Here is a 19,051-nt window from a genome sequence, read left to right as displayed (position 1 = left end):
TACAGTACTCCTTTATACCCCAAATAACTTTCTTTTTTTATCTAAGATTGTTTTTAGAGCAGCTTTGGTGGTTTATTCACACCTAATGTTATGGATTATATGGTTTCTCCTGATAACATTTCAGATTAAACTTCACTAAGTGTCATAAAGATTTTTGAAAACGACTCAGTGACTTTGAATAGTAAAAACTTTAGCTTTAGCTTTTTGAGATTAATGCATAAATATGATTATATAAGGAGGAAAATACAAATATCTCACAAGGTGGAGACGTTTTTTTTATTTGTTCTGTAAAATCTTGGATTAAAGGATTATTTTTGTTTGGGTTTTTTCTTCTTCTTTGGATCGTGTCCAGGGCAACGTCAGTCAGTAGCTGCAGCCATAGACGACTGTGACCTCTGCTTGCAGCCGTGTTTGTAAGGGCCCTCACGTGCTGCAGCGCTGTTTCCGATCTTGATGACAGCATTGTAATTGGGCCACACTTACATCAAGAGGCAGCGAGCATCTGTGAACACTTATGGCGAGAGAGACTGAGGGAGCAGGAAAAGGAAGAGGGAAGTTAAGAAAAAGAGTTTATGCCCCCTGTCCGTCTGTTTTCCTACCTTGTCTAGTTTCATATGTGCCACTCCTCGTCCAGCGAGGTGCATAGGTGCAGTTTTTTTTCTCATTCCTGGACTGTGTGTACCTCTTTAGCTGCGTATGTTGTTTTTTGTGGGTGTGTTTCTGTCGTGATTGCGGTCCTCCAGGATGGAAGGGCCCCGGCTGCAGATGTGGGCTGGGGAGTGAGAAACAGAGCACCACATTGTATTGGACATACAGGGGGAGCTCGAGCTGCAATCTGATCCGTTATCCTACCATCACAGAACCGGGCTGTCTAGTGTCACGGCACCACACCCCCCCCCCAAAGCCATGCACTCTCAACGTTCCCCACATCGCTTTCATTTTCCCCAAGCTCTCCTTCCTATAGTACCTCTATAAGTTATGCAAATATCTTTAAAATTGTTGAAAAAGAATTATATCCTCCCACTTTGGAAAGTTTGAAAATGAGACATATGGGTTTGTCACTGAGAATTGTCATGCTCATCATATCTTTTTTTTAAAATTAATTACTAAGTAATTCCTATTAAGTCATTTCCAAATAATCCTTTGTTCGGTTCCCCTTTTAAGTAGCATTTTAATTGTATTTCTGTGCAGCTTGCAGCATCACACATTCTACCTTTCCTCCTCTTACTGAGTATTTATATACACCTCCCTTTCTAGCCTCATCCGTCTCTCCATCTCGTCCTCCGCTCTGCAGAGTGGCATCAATGTCCTGTGGTCCAGACACCCAGGAGCTACATTAACGCATCATTTGTCCTCTCTGAATAAATATTACCATCCGTGGGTTTATTTTACTGCCGGCTCTGGGTGTCACCTAAACACCAGCACTTCTCCGTGGGATTATTGAGCTTTGAAATCCAAAACAAGGACATCTTACGTCAACCAACAAAATAAAACATTACAATTATGATGATGCATAAAACATGTCATTTTTTTTTCCTGTGATTTTATGAAAAAAACTGCTAGAAAATATCTTTGAAGGTTTTATTATCCAAAGCCTTCATGAGGCATGAGGCACGTTTGTCTTTTCCTGCTGGACTTTGTTTTGTATTTTGAATTGAAACTTTGCTCCTGGTTTTTTCTCACAATAAAATAAGCAAATTAGATTTAAAACTGAATTTGTATTAATAGGTGCAAGTTTTAGTTGCACATTTCACCTCCGGAGTGTATCAGCGGATGACAGTTTCAGCAGCAGTGAAGGAAGTCGTAAAAGGCCTCCATCAGTTAGCGCCATGGTGCAGGTTGTGCTATTCAAGGATGATAAATATTTTACTCTTTACAGTCTGAAAATGATGCGGCTGTGGAGTGAAAACTGAAAGGAAACATGTTTTGCCGTTGGCCACATCACAGCAGAGATTCTTTTCATCAGGGATATAGAGTTTGCTGAAGGCATCTGGTTCAATTCAGTTTAATTAAAATGCTTTATTACGATAATCCCTGAAAGGGAATTAATTGTTGCAGTTGTCATCCATCACTGACCCTGGAAGTGTGAGATGGAGAGAACCCCAGCAGGACATGCTGTAAATGACTTTAACTGGTTTTTAACAGCAAAGTTTGCTCTCTAGATGAACACAAAGGTGTTTTCACTCCGGTTCTTCCTCCGGAACAAAGACTTCCAGTCACATAACGGTGTTTTGTTCGGGTCCTCAGATTGGGACATTTCTTTTTTTAAATCCTGGCATGTTTCCTATTTCAGTTTGAGTTAGCAGCTTTTAGGACTGGAGGGATGTAGAAGATGTTGTGTTTCCCTCCAAACAGGTGGAAGAATACTTTTTAAAGAGTAGCTGTTAAAAACAACACACATGCCACATAGCAATTAATTGTCTGTATATGGAGAGATTTGCCTTTTTTCATGATTTAACATCACGTACAGTTTCAAGGGAATTAAAGTCAGATTCATAATAAGTTTGTGTTTGCATCAATACATGGAGGTGATATCTATTGATGATTTCTACTGTATTCGCGTTTTAGGGAAGAAATTTAGTTGCACAGTATTAATTATATGACTGAGGAACTGAGAGAGACTCAAACTCCGAATTGCAGAGAAGTGTTTATCAAATGTGAGCGATGCCAGACTGACACGGAGCCTTTGAGCAATGTGAGAAAGTCAACAGGGTGAACCGCAGTGCAGAGGTGGAAAAACAGACCGGCTGACCTCAACGTGTGAAAGTGGAGACCGGTGGCTCACTAAGGGTTTCAGGGGCGCACAAGGATATTAAAGCGCGTGTTTTATTTCAACAAGTAAACCGGCTGGCTGGAGTTTTGAAGCGTTTGTATGAGCTGGATGAAACGGCTGGTTGTGGGGTGTCAGTTTCATGTGTAATCGAGCTCGGCGGTATCACACAGCCGCTACATACATGTGAGAAGAAAACAGGGCGCTGTCTTCGTTCTGAAGTAAACTGAGCTTTACTGGACCCACCCAGCACTGATCCATATACTATATATACTTGGACTGTTGCCCATCTGTTTGGGTACAGTACTTTCTTTATCACAAAACTCATAAATGTACAGAAGTTGACTGTGTGAACGGGTTCTTTAATGTTTAAGTACTCCGATTAACACTTAACTTTTAAAATCACCCAGGTCTTAGATTTGGGTAACCGCATTACATATTGAACAGTGACATTATTCGTGGTTCACAGGAATAAGCTGAAATCCAGAACAGCGTGTAAAGAAACTACAGAAAGTTTCCACAGAAAGTAAGAGGCTAAGATGCAACGATCAAATGCTCTTGATCAACTGATCATCAATAAGTGTGAGCAAGCAGATGTTTTTGGCAGTTTAGTTTGTTTGCAATCCACACACACAGCCAGAGTGTGCCAAACGCCAAAATCCCAGGAGTGGATGCCCCGGCAGGTTCAACCCAAAGCTCAGAAAGAAACAATAACTTTGTCTCAAACCGTTTCGGTTAACAAGTTAGATATTAAAGTTCATGCTGCTAGTGCACTCAGAGAAATACTGAACAAGTTGTGTTTTTGTTTGTTTTTAGCGTTGCCAGGAGAAAGCCTTTTCTTTCTAATAAAGGCACATCAGCACAACTTAGGTTCACAAAACCTGCATCTCAATAAACTGCAATACTTTCAAAGACAGGGCATTTTGAACAGACAAAGATGTCTGCTCATAATTCACAGCATATCAGCAGCGATATCTGATAGCAGCATGGTGGTGGAAATGTGATGAGCGGGACTTGTTTTTGCAGCTACATGCAGCTGGATACTTTGCACTGACTGACTGACAAAACCGAGACATGCAACAGGATCCCAGACACACCAGAAATCTACAACAGGGGGGTTCAATCGTTGAGAATCCTGATGTTGCTATGGTCTAATCTAACTACAGTCCATAAATATTGTGGTGGGGCCTTCAGAGATGGTGCAAGACTGATTCCTGCAAATGTCAATGAGCTGAAGAGATGATATAAAAAGTGTGGCAAAGTTACTCCTCAATGATCTGAGAAGGGGATCAAATCTTACAATAGATCCCTACAGAGATGTGTCTCTACAAGCTGCTGAATGAGTGTTAAATATGTTGTGAGTTGTCGCTTATTAAGGTTTTATTTATAAACAGAAACAACACAAAAAGAACAGAACTATAATAATAATAATAATAAATAAATGTTTAAACCCTTTTGAAATTGAAAGACTGTGTATGTGTTTTCACATGACATGACAGGACATTTTTGAAAAGTCTTTGCTGTGATATTTTAAGAGCAAATAAGAGTTCAGATATCTAAAAATCTGCAATAAAAATAGTTGCATTATGAAATAGAACATTTACTGTAATACCATTTGTAAAAGCTCAAAGGGTCTCACGTTTCAGCTGAAGTCTTGCAACTATTAAAGAATATAATGATCTTTTCTTTGTATTTTTCCTGTCTCCACCTCACAGACCCAGTGGACGTCCTGCGGGCCCTGCAGGTCCCCTCCCTACCTGAGGGTGTGAAGAAAGTCCCTGGCTTCTGCACGTCTCGCCGCTCCGGCAGCCCCGACCATGCTTACCGCATCACCAAGAAGGCTCAGATCTCCGCCCCAACCAAGCAGCTCTTCTCAGGTAGGCTTCAGGTCGACCGCTTGCAAGGTTTTTCACTCTGACTCTGACGCCAGCAGGGCTGTCGTTCTAGACGGAAGAGACAAGTATAAAATCTCAAATGATGTAATAATACATGACAGAGTAGCTCTTGATACCGTAATAGCGCTGGTGTGAAAAGTGAAAATTATCACCATCATTAAAGCAAAATGTTCATCTCTTTTTGTCACATTTTCTCCGAGTAAATTTTAACTAATCATGATAGAGTCAAGAATTTGTATTTTAGTTTGGTATTTACCCCAAATTTGCTAAATATTGATCAAAGATGAAGTCATAATCACACATTAGCTCTTTGTATTATTTGTGTAAATGTGCGTCATTATGGATTTTATAATGAATTATTTTCTATTTTCTCAACAGAATAATATGTTTTATTAGATTATTAGGTAGATAACTTAAAAATGCAGAAACCTCAAACCAACTGTTGCTCTCAGCATGTTTTGCCTCTGAAGAAGTGCACTGCTGTATCCATGGCAACATCAAGCTACATCAACTTTCATCAACAAACCTAGATTTTGTTCAAGTTTACATGAGTTTTAACAAAATCAAACATCTTTTAAAAAAAAACATGCAGCAAGTCAAATTACTGCGACTGTTCATAGTGTCAACTAACATTATATCAGTTTATTAATTTCTTTTTAAAATGAGTCATACATGAATAGTCATATTTATTAGTCATATTGATTCAGTATTGTGGACATACAGCGATTTATCTTATTTTGATAGGGATGAAAAATTATAAGATAGTTTGCATAGAAAATATTAAACCTGAAAAATGAACATTTACGTTAGATTAAAGTGATTTCATTGTAAAACCAATGTTGTGTTAAATATGCATCATGACATCACAGCCTGCTGCTTCTGCTTTTATTTTAAGTGGAGCTTTCTAGACATGACACAAGGTTGCACAAAGTTTAATTACATGTTGTTTTGTGAGAACCACAACAGACCAACTTTCCTTTTGACACCAAGGAATGTGTAGAGAAAACTCAGAGTAGCACTTATGTGTTTATGAAGAAATCCTCAAAGTCAATGCTGATTTTCTGTCATTTTTTCCTACGGCTGTGTTCACCTGTTATTATCAGCTCATGTCACACTGGACGGTCGTTTACAGGAACTACATCAGATGTTTGTTAATCATGTTAGATTTCTTACTTCAGTCTCTTTAAACTATTTCTCCTTCCACATGTTAATTTGTCTTATTTGTAACCTTTTAAAATATGTCTTCGCACTCCCCTGCTTCCTTCAGGACAAACTTTAACATACCTGGATTTATTTTAATCATTCTCTTCATGTATTTGCCATCTATCTCAATTTTTACCTTTCCTTTTTTTTTCCAAATCACATTCAGTCTGTCAGCGTCACATCAGATGTGTCTGATGCCTGTCATGTCTCCTCCAGGCCGGTTCCCAGAGAACTTCTCCATCATGGCTCTGGTCAAGGCCCAGGCTGGTACTCAGGCCTTCCTCCTGTCCATCTACAGTGAGCAGGGCATCCAGCAGCTGGGGATTGAACTGGGACGCTCTCCTGTCTTCCTGTACGAGGACCAGAATGGCAAACCAGCGCCTGAGGATTACCCGCTCTTCAAAGGCGTCAACCTGGCTGATGGCAAGTCAGTAACCGGCAACAACCAACTGGGGGTTAAGAAAAAAAGAAATGATAGTATCATAGTCAGACATCTTATGATACAAAGCTGCTTTTCTTGAGCAAAATAAAATACAACGCTGGTAAAACATAAAATTGGGTGCCAGAGCAGTTTACACTTCCAGGAGAAGGTATACTGACCAAACATCCAATTTTTAGACTGAAACAAAAAGGCTGAAGGATTATTCTGGAAACAGGTGTCATTAAAGACTTGCAGCTATGCTCTCATTATGCAAAAGAGTGAGCTGGCGTTTTAGACTATTTAGGTATTTTTGGATTTGCTTTGGATATCATTTTCTTTCTGTGCTGTAGTTACACTGAATATTTGTTTGCCTGCGGCTCCTCCACCTTCTGTCCAGGTGGCATCGCATCGCCATCTCTGTTTCCAAGAAAAACGTAACGCTGCTGTTGGACTGCAAGAAGAAGATGACGCGTCCTCTGGCCCGCGGCGGCAACGCCCAGGTTGACACCAATGGCATCACCGTGTTCGGAGCGCGACTGCTTGATGAGGAGGTTTTCCAGGTTAGGACCTCCAAAAGGTTAATCGTGAAGAAAAACCATGTGGAGTCTGTTCACCGATGGAACCGGTGGCGTCCTCGGCTGCGCTGCTGCAGCCTGATGCAGAGCATGACCTTTGGAATATCTTTTCACAGGGTTTTATTATACTTCTAACTTCATCTATGTGTGTTTTTTTTGTTTTTTCCTCTCTTTGTCCACAGGGAGACATTCAGCAGCTGCTGATTGCTTCCAACCCTCAAGCTGCCTACGACTTCTGTGAACACTACAGCCCAGACTGTGACTCCCCTCTGCCCAAGACCCAGGCTCAGGACCCCAACGCATACGTGAGTGATGCCACACACACACACACACACACACACACACACACACACACACACACACACACACACACACACACACACACACACACACACACACACACACACACACACACACACACACACACACACACACACACGCACACACACACACACACAGTGTAGGAATCAGCCTAAATCTGTCCCTCATACTTTCATCTTTTTTACAGAAGTTGTTTTTTTAACAAAAAGACTAAAGAGTAGAATAAGTTAACAGGTCCTATAACTGTATGCTCACAACTCACTTATCAAGTTTTAGTCCCATCTGTTGCTCCAGTAAAGTTGACCCAACCAGAATCTGTGGACTTTAAAAACCACTTTGGAAAATAAAAAACCTGAACTACTTGGGTTCAGGGAAAGATGTCAGTTATGTGAATAGAGGAGATATTAACAGTAGTTTTATAAAAATGTTGTTTAATAGTAAAAACAAGTGGCACATTAAAGTAAGTTCTCAGGTTCAGTTTGGGTCATCGGATCACGCCATCAAAGTGCTGCTCTCCTTCTCTGTCTCCTCACGCATCCTCATCATCACTGACCGTTTGTATCCATCCACTTTTCTCCTTACCTGCGTTGTCTGTGTGTCCCCGAGGTAACTAGAGAATAGCAGATTGTACCTTCTCCTCTAAAAACAAACACATTTTAAATGACACTGGAAAGGCTACAGCGGTGGTTTAGTTGTCACTGAACAACAGAAAGGTAGGGGAAAACGGATGATACAAGCAAACATCTATTGTCTTTCTCTTTTTTATCGGATTGAAAGAAAGGGGGCCTGTTGATTTCATAAAACATAATTTTAATTGAAATTTGGATGGTTTTCTTGGTTCAATTTAAAAAAAAAATGAAATTTTGGCATGAAGATGGCTTAGGATGTGGCCTCTTTTATTACTGAGACTGGTTGTGCACAAAACAAACATTATACCCTTTCCAAGCTCTTTTTTTTCTTAAACACACATTGATTATATTTGAAATTTACAACCTATAAATCCTTAGACACCAGCTTTCTCACAAAAGTCCTTCATCTGCATTCATCCATCCAAAGTACAAGATCTTTGACAAGCCTGCATGCCTGATCTAAGTGGATATAAGTCTCTAGTCCCTGTACGGAGCTACACGTCATGTCCCAAACCCTGTCGTGTTGATGCTGTTGAGATGACTTCTTCACAGATGAATATAAATCAGTCTGGTTTTATTCATTGGCTTCCACCAAAACTTTATCAGCTACAGTTTCTCGTTCATCAGAGTTGCCTGTTCATAGACAGTTTTATGTCCACACGGTCCGTCTGATGAACTGAGAAATGCTCTGCAGTCTTTTCTATGTCTTGTTTTCTGCTGTTTGTTTTTTGGGGGGGGGTTTTGCACTTTTAATCTCTTTGTGGCCTCTACAACTCCTCCTTGCATCTCCATTAAGAGATCATTCCTACCAACTTCATGCATTGTTCTTGCTTTCACTTACCTTGCCCCCCTGCCGGCTAATCCCTCTTTCTTCATCCTTCCAATACTCCAATCACTCCATCCCTCCTTTTCCCTCAGTACTTTGATGAGAAGTAGGATGACCATGAATACCCCTATTAATATGAGGAAATAAAATGCATTCCCTCCTCATCTGCATCCCCTTTTCCCTGTTTTTGAGAGAGCAGAACAGTGACAGAAACATAGTCCGTGATGCTGTCTTAACTTGCCAAGTTTACTTTACACCTTTGCAGCTGTTTGTTTAAAATTGTTAATGTCATTTTTTTTTTTTACCCAAGTACCTCTCATCTCCCATCGTTCCATAACTCACTTGTTTTATTTACATCTCACGTTTTCTTTCATCCAGAGTGACCTCACACACACATCTACTTCATTCTTACAATTATATATCCATCAGGGTTGCATTTGTTCCGTGTGATTATTTTAACTTCATGTAATTTGCACATTGTGATATTTCTACGTGTGTTCAAACGTGGTTGAGTGGGGGCACTGGGGGAGTGTAGCTGTGTTGATACACACACATGCAGTCATTTTACAATATTCACTCAAGTACATTCAGTATTCTTTCCTAATTCACACATTTGACTTTTGCTGGTTTAAACCTAATAAAAACACCTTTCAAGAAGAAAGTTAAGGTCCTCTCAGAATTTAAGAAGTTTTTCAACTTATTATCATAAAGTTAAACAGACTGCAACAAAAAGAGGGCAGCTGATTACTAATCAATATACCAGCTGTGTTTTACAGTAAGAAAATATGATGAATTTAACTTAATCTTACGTTTCATGATCTTTTGATAGTACCATACCTTTGATAGTACCATTTTTTTTTTTTTTTAGTTTTCTGAGTACAAGTTCATACAAATAAGCTCAGGAAAATGTCAAAGTAATTTCATCTTTTTCAAATATTTGTTAAAACAATATAAGTAGAGATTGTGACTTATCGGGTGTTTTATGAAAGTATTGACATTCTCAAAAAATACACAGACTTATCTCATTCTTTCTGTGGTTTGCCTGAATTTTCTGACCTCTTGTGCATGTTTTTGTGTTTGTTTGTTTCTGTTATTGTTGTTTTTTTGTTTTTTTTTTTAAGACAAACCCCATCTTTCAGGTTGTCATCCTAAAACGTTTCTGTTTGATCACAGATCTTCATGTCTTGTTACTTGCATGATTTCATAACCGTCTTGGAGGATGTTACCTGATGTTACTGCATGTGTCTGCTGTACTTCTGCATCATCTGTTTTTATTCCAGTTTTTAATCAGTCACGGACTACCAGTGGAAATTTGTGGTTGTAAATCTGACGGCTGTTTTGTGTTGCACATCTGAGGAGAGTATCTCGGCTTGTTTTCCTTCATACTTTGTCATTTGAATGACCTTTTCCCATCAACAGTTTATTTTTTATTTTGGGAGCATGGTTGGGATCATTTTTGAACACTTTAATTTAATAATCTTGTGTGACTAATATTCTTTTTGCATGCCAGTTTGACATCTGTGCTACTTTTTTTGACATGGCTAAACAGGCGTAAGACATCTGTCTTACAGCAAGACATTGCATCAGAGACGTGTATGTTGTATGTGTGTGTGTATGTGTGTGTGTGTGTGTGTGTGAGTGTGTGTGTGTGTGTGTGTATGTGTGTGTGTTTGTGTGTATTAAGCAGCCCGCTTAACCTGACCAGTCACACCCTCAGTGCCTCTGCGTAACCACCACATGCTCCAGTTCGTATTAGCACAAACATGCTGCTTTGTTTATTATTGGGAATGGCATTACTGGAGAAAACAGCAAAGTAAAAAAATAAATCCTTTCAAGTATCTTTCTCTAAATTCAAATTCACAGTTGCATTTCAAGTATCAATCATTTCTTCAGACGTACCTAATCATCTGCTGTATCCAGTAATGCCTGCACAGTCTCAGTGAATCATCCGAGCCTTAGCCATCTTTATGTCGTTGTTTCTCAAAACATCCACTCTTGTCTTTTTCTCTCTTTCTGTCAATCCCTTGTTTGTGCCCTTCACCCCCTCCCAACCCTTCCGTGTATATTTGTCATCCGCAACCACCTCTCCTTTTCTTTGACGATATGCACCTCTACATACTAAACATCTCAACCAAACAATTATAACGGATATTAGAAGAAGGCACTCAATGGAAAAGCAGCCGCGACTAAATCCACACTCGTAAAAGCCAAGCCCACTCCAGCTAAGCCAGCCAAAAATGGACTGTACAAACTCGTAGTAAAGCCACCTATGCCTTCCAAAGTTTCTAAGTCTTCCACGACCAAGTCGCCCAAAGCAAAACCCGCTGCAGTAGAGTTCCTTTTGTCTAAGATCAGACCGACAGCAGCAGCTAAATCTAAGTCCACACCTGCTCCAACTAAGAATAGCAACAGTAAACCAGCCGCCCAGAAGAAAGCAAATGGTGCAGCCAACGGCAACGGCAATGGGAAAGGAACCACAGTAAAATCCAATGGCAAAGCTGTGGCCAAGCCTACAGCTCAAAGCAAAGTAAATGGAAATAGCAACAGCAAGAAAGTGAATGGAAATGGGAACTCAAAATCCTCAGCTGAGAAGAAAGTCAATGGAAATGGGAAAGTCTCTGCTGTGTCACATGTGAATGGAAACAGCATGGCGAAGAAAGCCAATGGAAACGCTAAAATCACCACTGAGGTTAAAGTTAATGGTAAAGCTGAAAATAAAATCATTAGTGCAGCTAAAGCTAATGGCAACAACAAACTCACTACTGTGTTAGAAAAGAAAACTGTTAATAAAGGGCCTGCTAATCAAGTAAAAACTGAAACCACTGCAAAGTCAAAGACTGAGAAAGCTGTTAAAGTAGAAGCTACTAAAGGGCCGAAGCCCACAAAAGCATCAAAGCCACAACCTACGAAACCGGCAAAAGCTAACAAAGCTCCAGCGGCAAAAGCCCAAGGGAAGGCAGAGCTCAAAGTGAAAACCGTGGTCACCAAAGTCGCCTTTGTCAAACAAACGGAGAGCAAAGCAGCGAAGAATGTGGTCAAAAAAGCTCCCATCCCAACAAAGGTTGCTCCGACATCTGCTCGTGTCCAGCCCACTCCACCCAGACCCACGAAACCCAAGCTGACGGTGGATGCCAATGTGAAATCCAAACACAGAGCTTTCCCGCCGTTTGGCGAGACTATGCTGAGAGGAACCACAGTGGCAGCGAAGAAGGTTACCAACGGTTATCAACAGGTACATCATGAAGGGTCATGAATGTCCAGCATTGTATGTCCCACCTTTCCAATGTCTTTGCCAGCTCGTTCCATCATCCAGGATTTGCAACAAATAAGTTTGATCTAGCATTGCAAAGTTTGATGCATATCCTTGACGTTGCACGAGCTGGTCTTTAGACTGGAATTTGGTTCATCGCAAGCAGGCTGCCTTCTTGTCTTCATATATCATATGATCCTCATGAACTTCCCAACCTCCATATGATATGATTCAGCGGGGCACACTGACGCATGGCTAAATGTACAGTTTCTTTGTTCTTTACTTGACTTCCCACTGCTACCCCTCCGGCTGCTGAAACTGGATCTAAAAACCTGAATTAAGCTCAAGGGATCCGCCTCTTTCTTTTTCGGGAAGCGATTCATGTACCAGTCAAATGAATGAGCATGGGTTGCTATGGTACAGAAACTGCTGAGAAAACACAAATACAATCACATTTCCCACATGTGCCACACAGCAAAACTCCCCTGTCACTGTCTCCGTCTGACTTCGTTTTTTTCCAAGTACCTGTGTTTTCTTTCTGTCTCCTTGTCTCTTGTCATATTTTACACCAGATATCATTGAAGCATCTTCACAGAAACTAAAAGCAAGCTTTAAACTTGCTTTATGTAGAAGCTCAATGTCTTCATGTGCTGTAGACCAACATACTGAAGTTCTTGCATCATTTATTAACTGAATTCTGTGAGGCTGCCGGGTCGTCCCTTTGTTTTTCTCATCCTTGGTGACGCGGGACATCCTGAAGCATCAAGCTCTGATGTTTCCATTTTAAAGGATGGATAGATGCTCTCACTCCTACCTCTAATAAAAACCTTTACATTTTCTGAAAATCTTGGCTTGTTGGCTTTAAAAAGCAAAAAAAAAAAAAAAGGTTCAAGATGAAATGAAAAGAAATCTCAGCAAAGTCATGTCAATGGCTCTCTAAATGTTGCATCTTGCAAAATTTATGGTCATTGATGTCCGGGAGTTTGCCAAAATTTCTTTTCTGAAACAAGTTAAAAAAAAAATGTGGGTTGCCAGTAAAATATTTATATTTCTTGGCAACCACAATTTTATGATGCATTCTGTATTCTACTTTTAACTTGTTATCACCAAGAAGCAGACTTTGAAATAACCCCGCTCTCCCAATCAAATCTGCTTACTTCCTCCCTCCCGACGCCCTCTTCCTGTCAACCTGACCAATCAGGATGTAGACACTGAATATTCAGAGGCTGGCCACACCCCTACAGACACCGATTATTACTATGAGGAGATGCTCCCACATCCAGACGGTGAGGTGTTTGGAGAAGAAGAGAATTCTGTTCAGGTAAAACGAAAACGACACACTGATCAGTGACACATTAGTAAGGAAATATTCAAAGAGGACCAACAGGTTTAATTTCCAATCACCAGAGCCAAATCTCATAATAAATCAATTTGCATGATAAAGAATCCACAAGAGATGACCTTCACCAAAGGAAAATGGTACAATAACTGTATGATGGTGAGCCCAGTCTTGGTAGTTGAATAGAGCTCCGCCTCCTTCTTTAAACTTTCTTAACCACACATCAATGTGCTGTTGGCACCGACGCCACAGAAGACATTTTCTATCAACATAGAAAGCACCACATTCATCTGCCTGCATCTTCAAATATTTTTATGTGGTTCTGCTTTTTTACCCCGCAACAGCAAGATTACTGATTTGTTCTTATCTCAAGATCCTTTGTTGGTCTGGCGGTCATCTTGACAAAAGAACAAAAATCTTGTGTAAAACAGATCCATGTGAGAATATTTGATCAGCAGTTTTAACCACAGCAACAAAGGGAGATGAATGCGATGTAAACACCACTCTAACAAGACTAAAGTACAGAAAGTGCGGTTAAACTGAAACTTTGAGCTTGTTGATACCTTGACATTTACCTAGCTGTCTTTGATGACTCTTTGTCTCAACAAAAGTTCATGCTCTGTTTTGCTTTTGAGGAGAAACATTTAGTCTGGTAAGAAATATCTGGACGGAAGATATGTACCGTTGTCGAAATAATAAGGTTTCAGATATGCTGATTCACATATTCTTTATTTTATATGCGATATCAGACCATTATAACGCTACTGGAGGCCTTTTTTGTTTATGTACTGTAACATGCATGGTAAGTACAAAAGTAGTCTGAAGTTTTTGCTTTGCATAGAACAGCAAATAGCAGGAGCTTGTTTCCACAAAGTCTGTCCTAATCCATTTTGTGTGTGCAGAGATTACAAGTCTTATTTTACTTTTTACCAAACATTGGCAAAATGGTTTTTTTTCCAGCTCATCACACACAAGCTGGTAATGATGTACTTTGTTGCAAACCTGTTGCTTTGAGCTAAATCGTAGATGATTAAAAGAAGAATAAGAAAGTCCCCAGAATGTGCCAAATGTATTTTCTTTTTGTCCTAAAGTCACAATTTATTTGCAAAGGTAAGACTAAATATTTTATTTTATGCCTCCTTGCCCACCCATTTGTTTTTAAACTCCATATTTCTCTTTTACTAACATATCTCCATCCTCCATACCTTTCTCTTCTCCTCTCTTTTCTTGTCCTCTTGCACCTTTTGCTTTCCCCTTGCTGGATTCTCTCTCTCGTGCCTTTTCTTTCTATCCTTATTGCGGCTTTAATGAACCCAACACAGCCCCACGTGGAGCCGGCGTTGGTGGGAGAGGCGGTAGACGCCACCAAGGCAGGTGGTGAGGTCAAAGAGGTCTTCACTGAGGAGTATGTGACTGGGGACTTGGGCCTTAAGGAATACGACTATTCCTACAGAGACTACAGCGATCCGTTACCAGAGACCGGAGAGGTTGAGGCATACATGGGCCCCGCCTTGTCCGCTGTGACAGACGAGGGAGGCGTAAGTAATTTCGCTTCAGAGGCAAAAAGGAAACAAAATCAATTTCAACCAACTCTGAATCCTAGTCTGCATAAGCTGCATCATTAGATGACCTGTTTAAGTTTTCCAAAAATATGGGAACACGTTTTGCCAAATCCTGCATAGATGGCAGCCAATTAGAAATTTCAGTCATCAATAACTAGAGAGGTTTAACCTCTCAAATGAACATTTGGTCATGTTTTAAAGTTAGTTTATTGGTTGATAACATATATTTCCTGCACGGGGTGTAACCCCGGAGCCAGGTTTATGTTAATTATTGTAGTTTATGAGCGTGATCCTGTGTAAGCGCTGCAAATGCATCAAAGAAGCAAACGTCTGCTAAAGATATACTGACAATCCAAGTTTACACACAGCAAATTGAGCGGTCAGGAAGTAAAACACTCTAACGACATTGAGAAATCAGGTCGATTTTCAAAATAAAACCCTAAAATAAGGGTTAACATTTTAGAGAATCTCAGTCGAGATTTCAACCAACATACCAGGAGATGTTCATTTTAGAATTAGAAAAGCACACTTTATTCATTTTATAAGTGTTATAGCTGAAAAGTCAAGACACTAGCAAGAAATACATTTTCAAACCAGCAGAGTACCACATGACTCTCACGTAATCCTTCAGATAAATTTGTGATGAACAAATCCAGAGCAGAAGGCAGCGCTCTGATACTGAAGGTCAGGTCTGGTGAGACCTGAGGTTGCACTATGGATGGGGCAAAACGTGAAGGCTGTAAAATGGCCCATACATTAGACACTATGCAACTTAGGTTCATTCATAGATTCACTTTGCATCACAGAGCTATACTGCAGACTTTGGTTTAAGTTCAGTAAAGGAAAACGCTGTATATAAAAGCATTTGAAAACTGAGACATCAAAAAGGTGGTTGAAATTGGTTTCATGTTACAGTGTGTAGTGAATAACAAAGGAACCCAATCATTTCCTCAGTGGAAGCTGTTGGGAGTCCTGGTAGACCTAAACATTAACTTCAATTGTTACATACACCGTATAAATAAGCATTTCAAAGTGTAACAGACTTCAATGCTTTTTATTACGGTGTATAGCTTGGTTTAGTAGTGCTAAGCCTAGAAGAATGTATCTGTGCAGTAACAGTCTACAAGTGATGGACCAGCAGCAGGAACCACCACATAGTCAGTGGGGGTTGCAGGAAAGCTTATGATGCTGTCATAAGCAAACAGGTTATCATTTTATCTCTCTGATTTCAGCTCTGCAGTCATGTTGAGTGCAGTTAAATTACATTGTCAATCTTTCCAGAAGTGTCTATGTATTATTTTTAATGGATTTGTTTGTGAAGTGCTCCTGTAAGAGTATGTTTTGCTGTTGGCCACATGTCTTTTCTTCAGGCTGCCGTCAGAGGCCAGAAAGGAGAGAAAGGAGATCCTGCTGTCTTAGAGCCTGTGAGTTTTTATCTGAGTTTAAGTAGCTCTACCTGGATGTGCTGTAGGAACCTTACAGTTACTATTGTTTTTTTTAAATCAAAGAAAACTTTTTAACACTTATGAGTCGTATTTTCTGTTGTCAATAATCGATTATGAATATGTATTTGAGGTTTTAATTTTGAATGCTACCTTAACAGCAAAACTGTCAGGATAGTATTAGCACAAGTAGACACAAGTTAAACATCTAATAGCAGATAAAAAGGAAACTTCTTTTGTTAAGTTATTATGTAGGAAAACAGCTAATTTAAAGAGGAACTACAAATAATGTACTGTTACGTTAAGTTCCTTGTACATGTTCCTGTAAACACTGGTGAAGTGCATTTGAATGCAGAACCACCTAATGCAGAACATGTGATTAAGAACATGTGAATACGGTCTGTATTTCAGTAAAATAATACTTAGACTATTCATTTCTGCAGGACCTGGTTTTCCTTTTATTCTAGTTTTAGTGTCAGTTATTGCATTTTAAACGTTATCTTTCCTGTTGCAGGGAATGCTGATTGAAGGACCTCCAGGACCTGAGGGACCTGCTGTAAGTCCACTGATTATTATTGCCTTTTTATTATCATTATTATTATTATTGACATGTATCTCTTCATTAACCATGAATTTCCCAGTGAAGGTTGTTTTTCTGAATTTGTAAGTTAATAGTTTATGGGACTGTGGTTGTGTGATGTGCTTGCTTGCCAGTATTAGACACTTTGTTTAGGACACTTTATTTTATGTTATTTCTGGGCTGATTGTTTTGTTGGATGCATTCATTGTGCTTTACAGAAATTAGACTGTAATTATCACTGAATTAATGTTAATTCTACTTGCTTCTCAGGGTCTAACAGGACCACCTGGCTCTTCTGGACCTCCTGGCTCTGTTGGTGACCCTGGAGAGAGGGTTAGTTGTTGTATTTTAAATCTCTTTATGTGAGGAAGTGCAGGTTTGTGCAGAATGCATATGTCTGGTTGTGAGTCATGACAGCTGAGCTTCTCTCCGTCCTGCAGGGTCCTCCTGGTAGAGCGGGTCTGCCTGGGGCTGATGGAGTCCCTGGACCTCCGGGAACGTCCGTCATGCTGCCTGTAAGTCCATCCTGATAGTTTTGATTCTCTGTTGGATATGAAGAGTTTCAAAGAAGCGATAAATATTCCAGGTGCCTGACCTAACACGGGCAGATGTTTTATGTATAACTTTAAGATGCACCACATTTTAATTCTGAATCGTTGGTACATATAACTGTAAAAGGCTTTAACTGTCTTTGACATTTAAATCCAAACTAGGGAAAGGTTTCTTCTGAAGTTACAGCCGTAGTCAATAAACATGTCACCAAATGATGTTTGGGCATTTTATTAGTTCAAATAATGAAATAACTGTTAATGTTAATGTTAATGTGCTCTGCTTCGTGGTCTTGATACCTTTTTTCTCTTGTTTTTGCAGTTCCGCTTTGGTCAGAGTGGAGGAGATAAAGGTCCGTCTGTTTCTGCACAGGAAGCCCAGGCGGCAGCTATCTTGTCTCAGGCCAGGGTCAGTTATTACTTTTATTCAACAGTTCCTATGTGCAATTATGTTTTTTTTTTTATCTTAATCTTGTCCAGTTGTCCAAGTAGATGTGTAACAAAATGCATGTGAGTCTACCAGACAGATTTGATAAACAGCTCTTATTTTCACCAGCCAGATGTTCCTGAGTAATTCCTTCACCGATTTTATAACATAGCTCAAATTATGTATTAAACTCACGTTTAAGTGATCATTATTATGTTGACAATAGCCGCACTGAGAATACTAATAACCAACATAAACAAGAAAACGTTTACACAGGAGAAAATAAGTGATGTTTTTCTTTTATAACCTAAAGACAAAAGGAAAAAAGCGGAATATTTCTAACTTAATAATAAGGTTATCTTCACTTTCCCAGGAAATCATTATTGTGTCTCTGTGATTGTCATTTTAAAATGTTGCTGTCTCTAGATGGCTCTGAAAGGACCACCTGGACCCATGGGATTCACTGGACGTTCTGGGCCCTTGGTATGTTCGCTGGCGTTCAGATTAAGAGTTTGTTGCAGTCGTTGCTAATTATCATCAGTGACACATTTTAATCCAATGACAGAGCTCTTTTTTTTTTTTTAACTAAAATGTTGATTGCAGAACAGCGGTTATTATTCTTTTTTGATGTGATCCATGTAATGGTTGGTTGTATTTTTATGATGATTATTTCACCTGTTTCAGGGAAATCCAGGAAGTTCTGGTTTGAAAGGAGACCACGGAGACCCTGGTCCTCAGGTAAAAACTCACAGGGTCATTTCATGTGAACAATTTATACCACAAATAAAATACTTAAATGCCTGTGTTACATCCTGTCATAAATAAAAACCTCCGTAGTCCAAGACGATGACGGGAGCTTTACGACACATTGATCTCATTTCTTTCTCAGGGTTCAAGGGGACCACAGGGGGTGATGGGTCCTCCAGGCAAGTCAGGAAGAAGAGTGAGTAGAAACGCCGTTTTTATTGGTTTGTTTTATACCCAAAACTTTGTTTTAAACCATAACTTGGAAGTCAAAGATGATTGTCCTAAGACTTGTCGTGTTTCATCTGACGGTGCCATTGTTCATAAGCTTTAACACCTCCAGACGTCCATGTTCCTTTGATATCATTTAAATGATCTTAAGAGCGTATTTATAAAAAGAGAGGATCCCTTTCACTTACGCTCTTCCTCTGCTCCTAACAGGGTCGTGCTGGTGCTGATGGTGCGAGGGGAATGCCAGGAGAAACTGGAAACAAGGTACAGCATCTCTCTGGTGGCACC

General features: G+C 39.8%; 1 protein-coding gene across 6 annotated transcripts in view; it reads left to right on the top strand.

The window, feature by feature from the left end:
- The window catches only part of col11a2 (collagen, type XI, alpha 2), a 51,588-nt gene that overhangs the window by 7,177 nt on the left and 25,360 nt on the right, over positions 1–19,051 (top strand). Inside the window, exons 3-18 of one of the 6 annotated variants that reach the window (XM_061741410.1) lie at positions 4,486–4,647; positions 6,085–6,295; positions 6,687–6,849; positions 7,047–7,169; positions 10,796–11,872; positions 13,092–13,211; positions 14,552–14,767; positions 16,162–16,215; positions 16,748–16,789; positions 17,084–17,146; positions 17,254–17,328; positions 17,684–17,770; positions 18,215–18,271; positions 18,473–18,526; positions 18,678–18,731; positions 18,974–19,027. In XM_061741410.1, coding sequence (XP_061597394.1) covers positions 4,486–4,647; positions 6,085–6,295; positions 6,687–6,849; positions 7,047–7,169; positions 10,796–11,872; positions 13,092–13,211; positions 14,552–14,767; positions 16,162–16,215; positions 16,748–16,789; positions 17,084–17,146; positions 17,254–17,328; positions 17,684–17,770; positions 18,215–18,271; positions 18,473–18,526; positions 18,678–18,731; positions 18,974–19,027 — 2,612 coding nt within the window. The remainder of the gene's footprint in view (positions 1–4,485; positions 4,648–6,084; positions 6,296–6,686; positions 6,850–7,046; positions 7,170–10,795; positions 11,873–13,091; positions 13,212–14,551; positions 14,768–16,161; positions 16,216–16,747; positions 16,790–17,083; positions 17,147–17,253; positions 17,329–17,683; positions 17,771–18,214; positions 18,272–18,472; positions 18,527–18,677; positions 18,732–18,973; positions 19,028–19,051) is intronic. The other 5 variants (XM_061741413.1, XM_061741411.1, XM_061741414.1 and 2 more) reach the window with 5 other exon arrangements.

The sequence above is a fragment of the Cololabis saira genome, chromosome 15, assembly GCF_033807715.1.
Source record: "Cololabis saira isolate AMF1-May2022 chromosome 15, fColSai1.1, whole genome shotgun sequence".
NCBI classification, from domain to species: Eukaryota; Metazoa; Chordata; class Actinopteri; order Beloniformes; family Belonidae; genus Cololabis; species Cololabis saira.
Note: the sequence above shows the minus strand (reverse complement) of the source record. Positions and strands in the feature narration are given on the sequence as shown.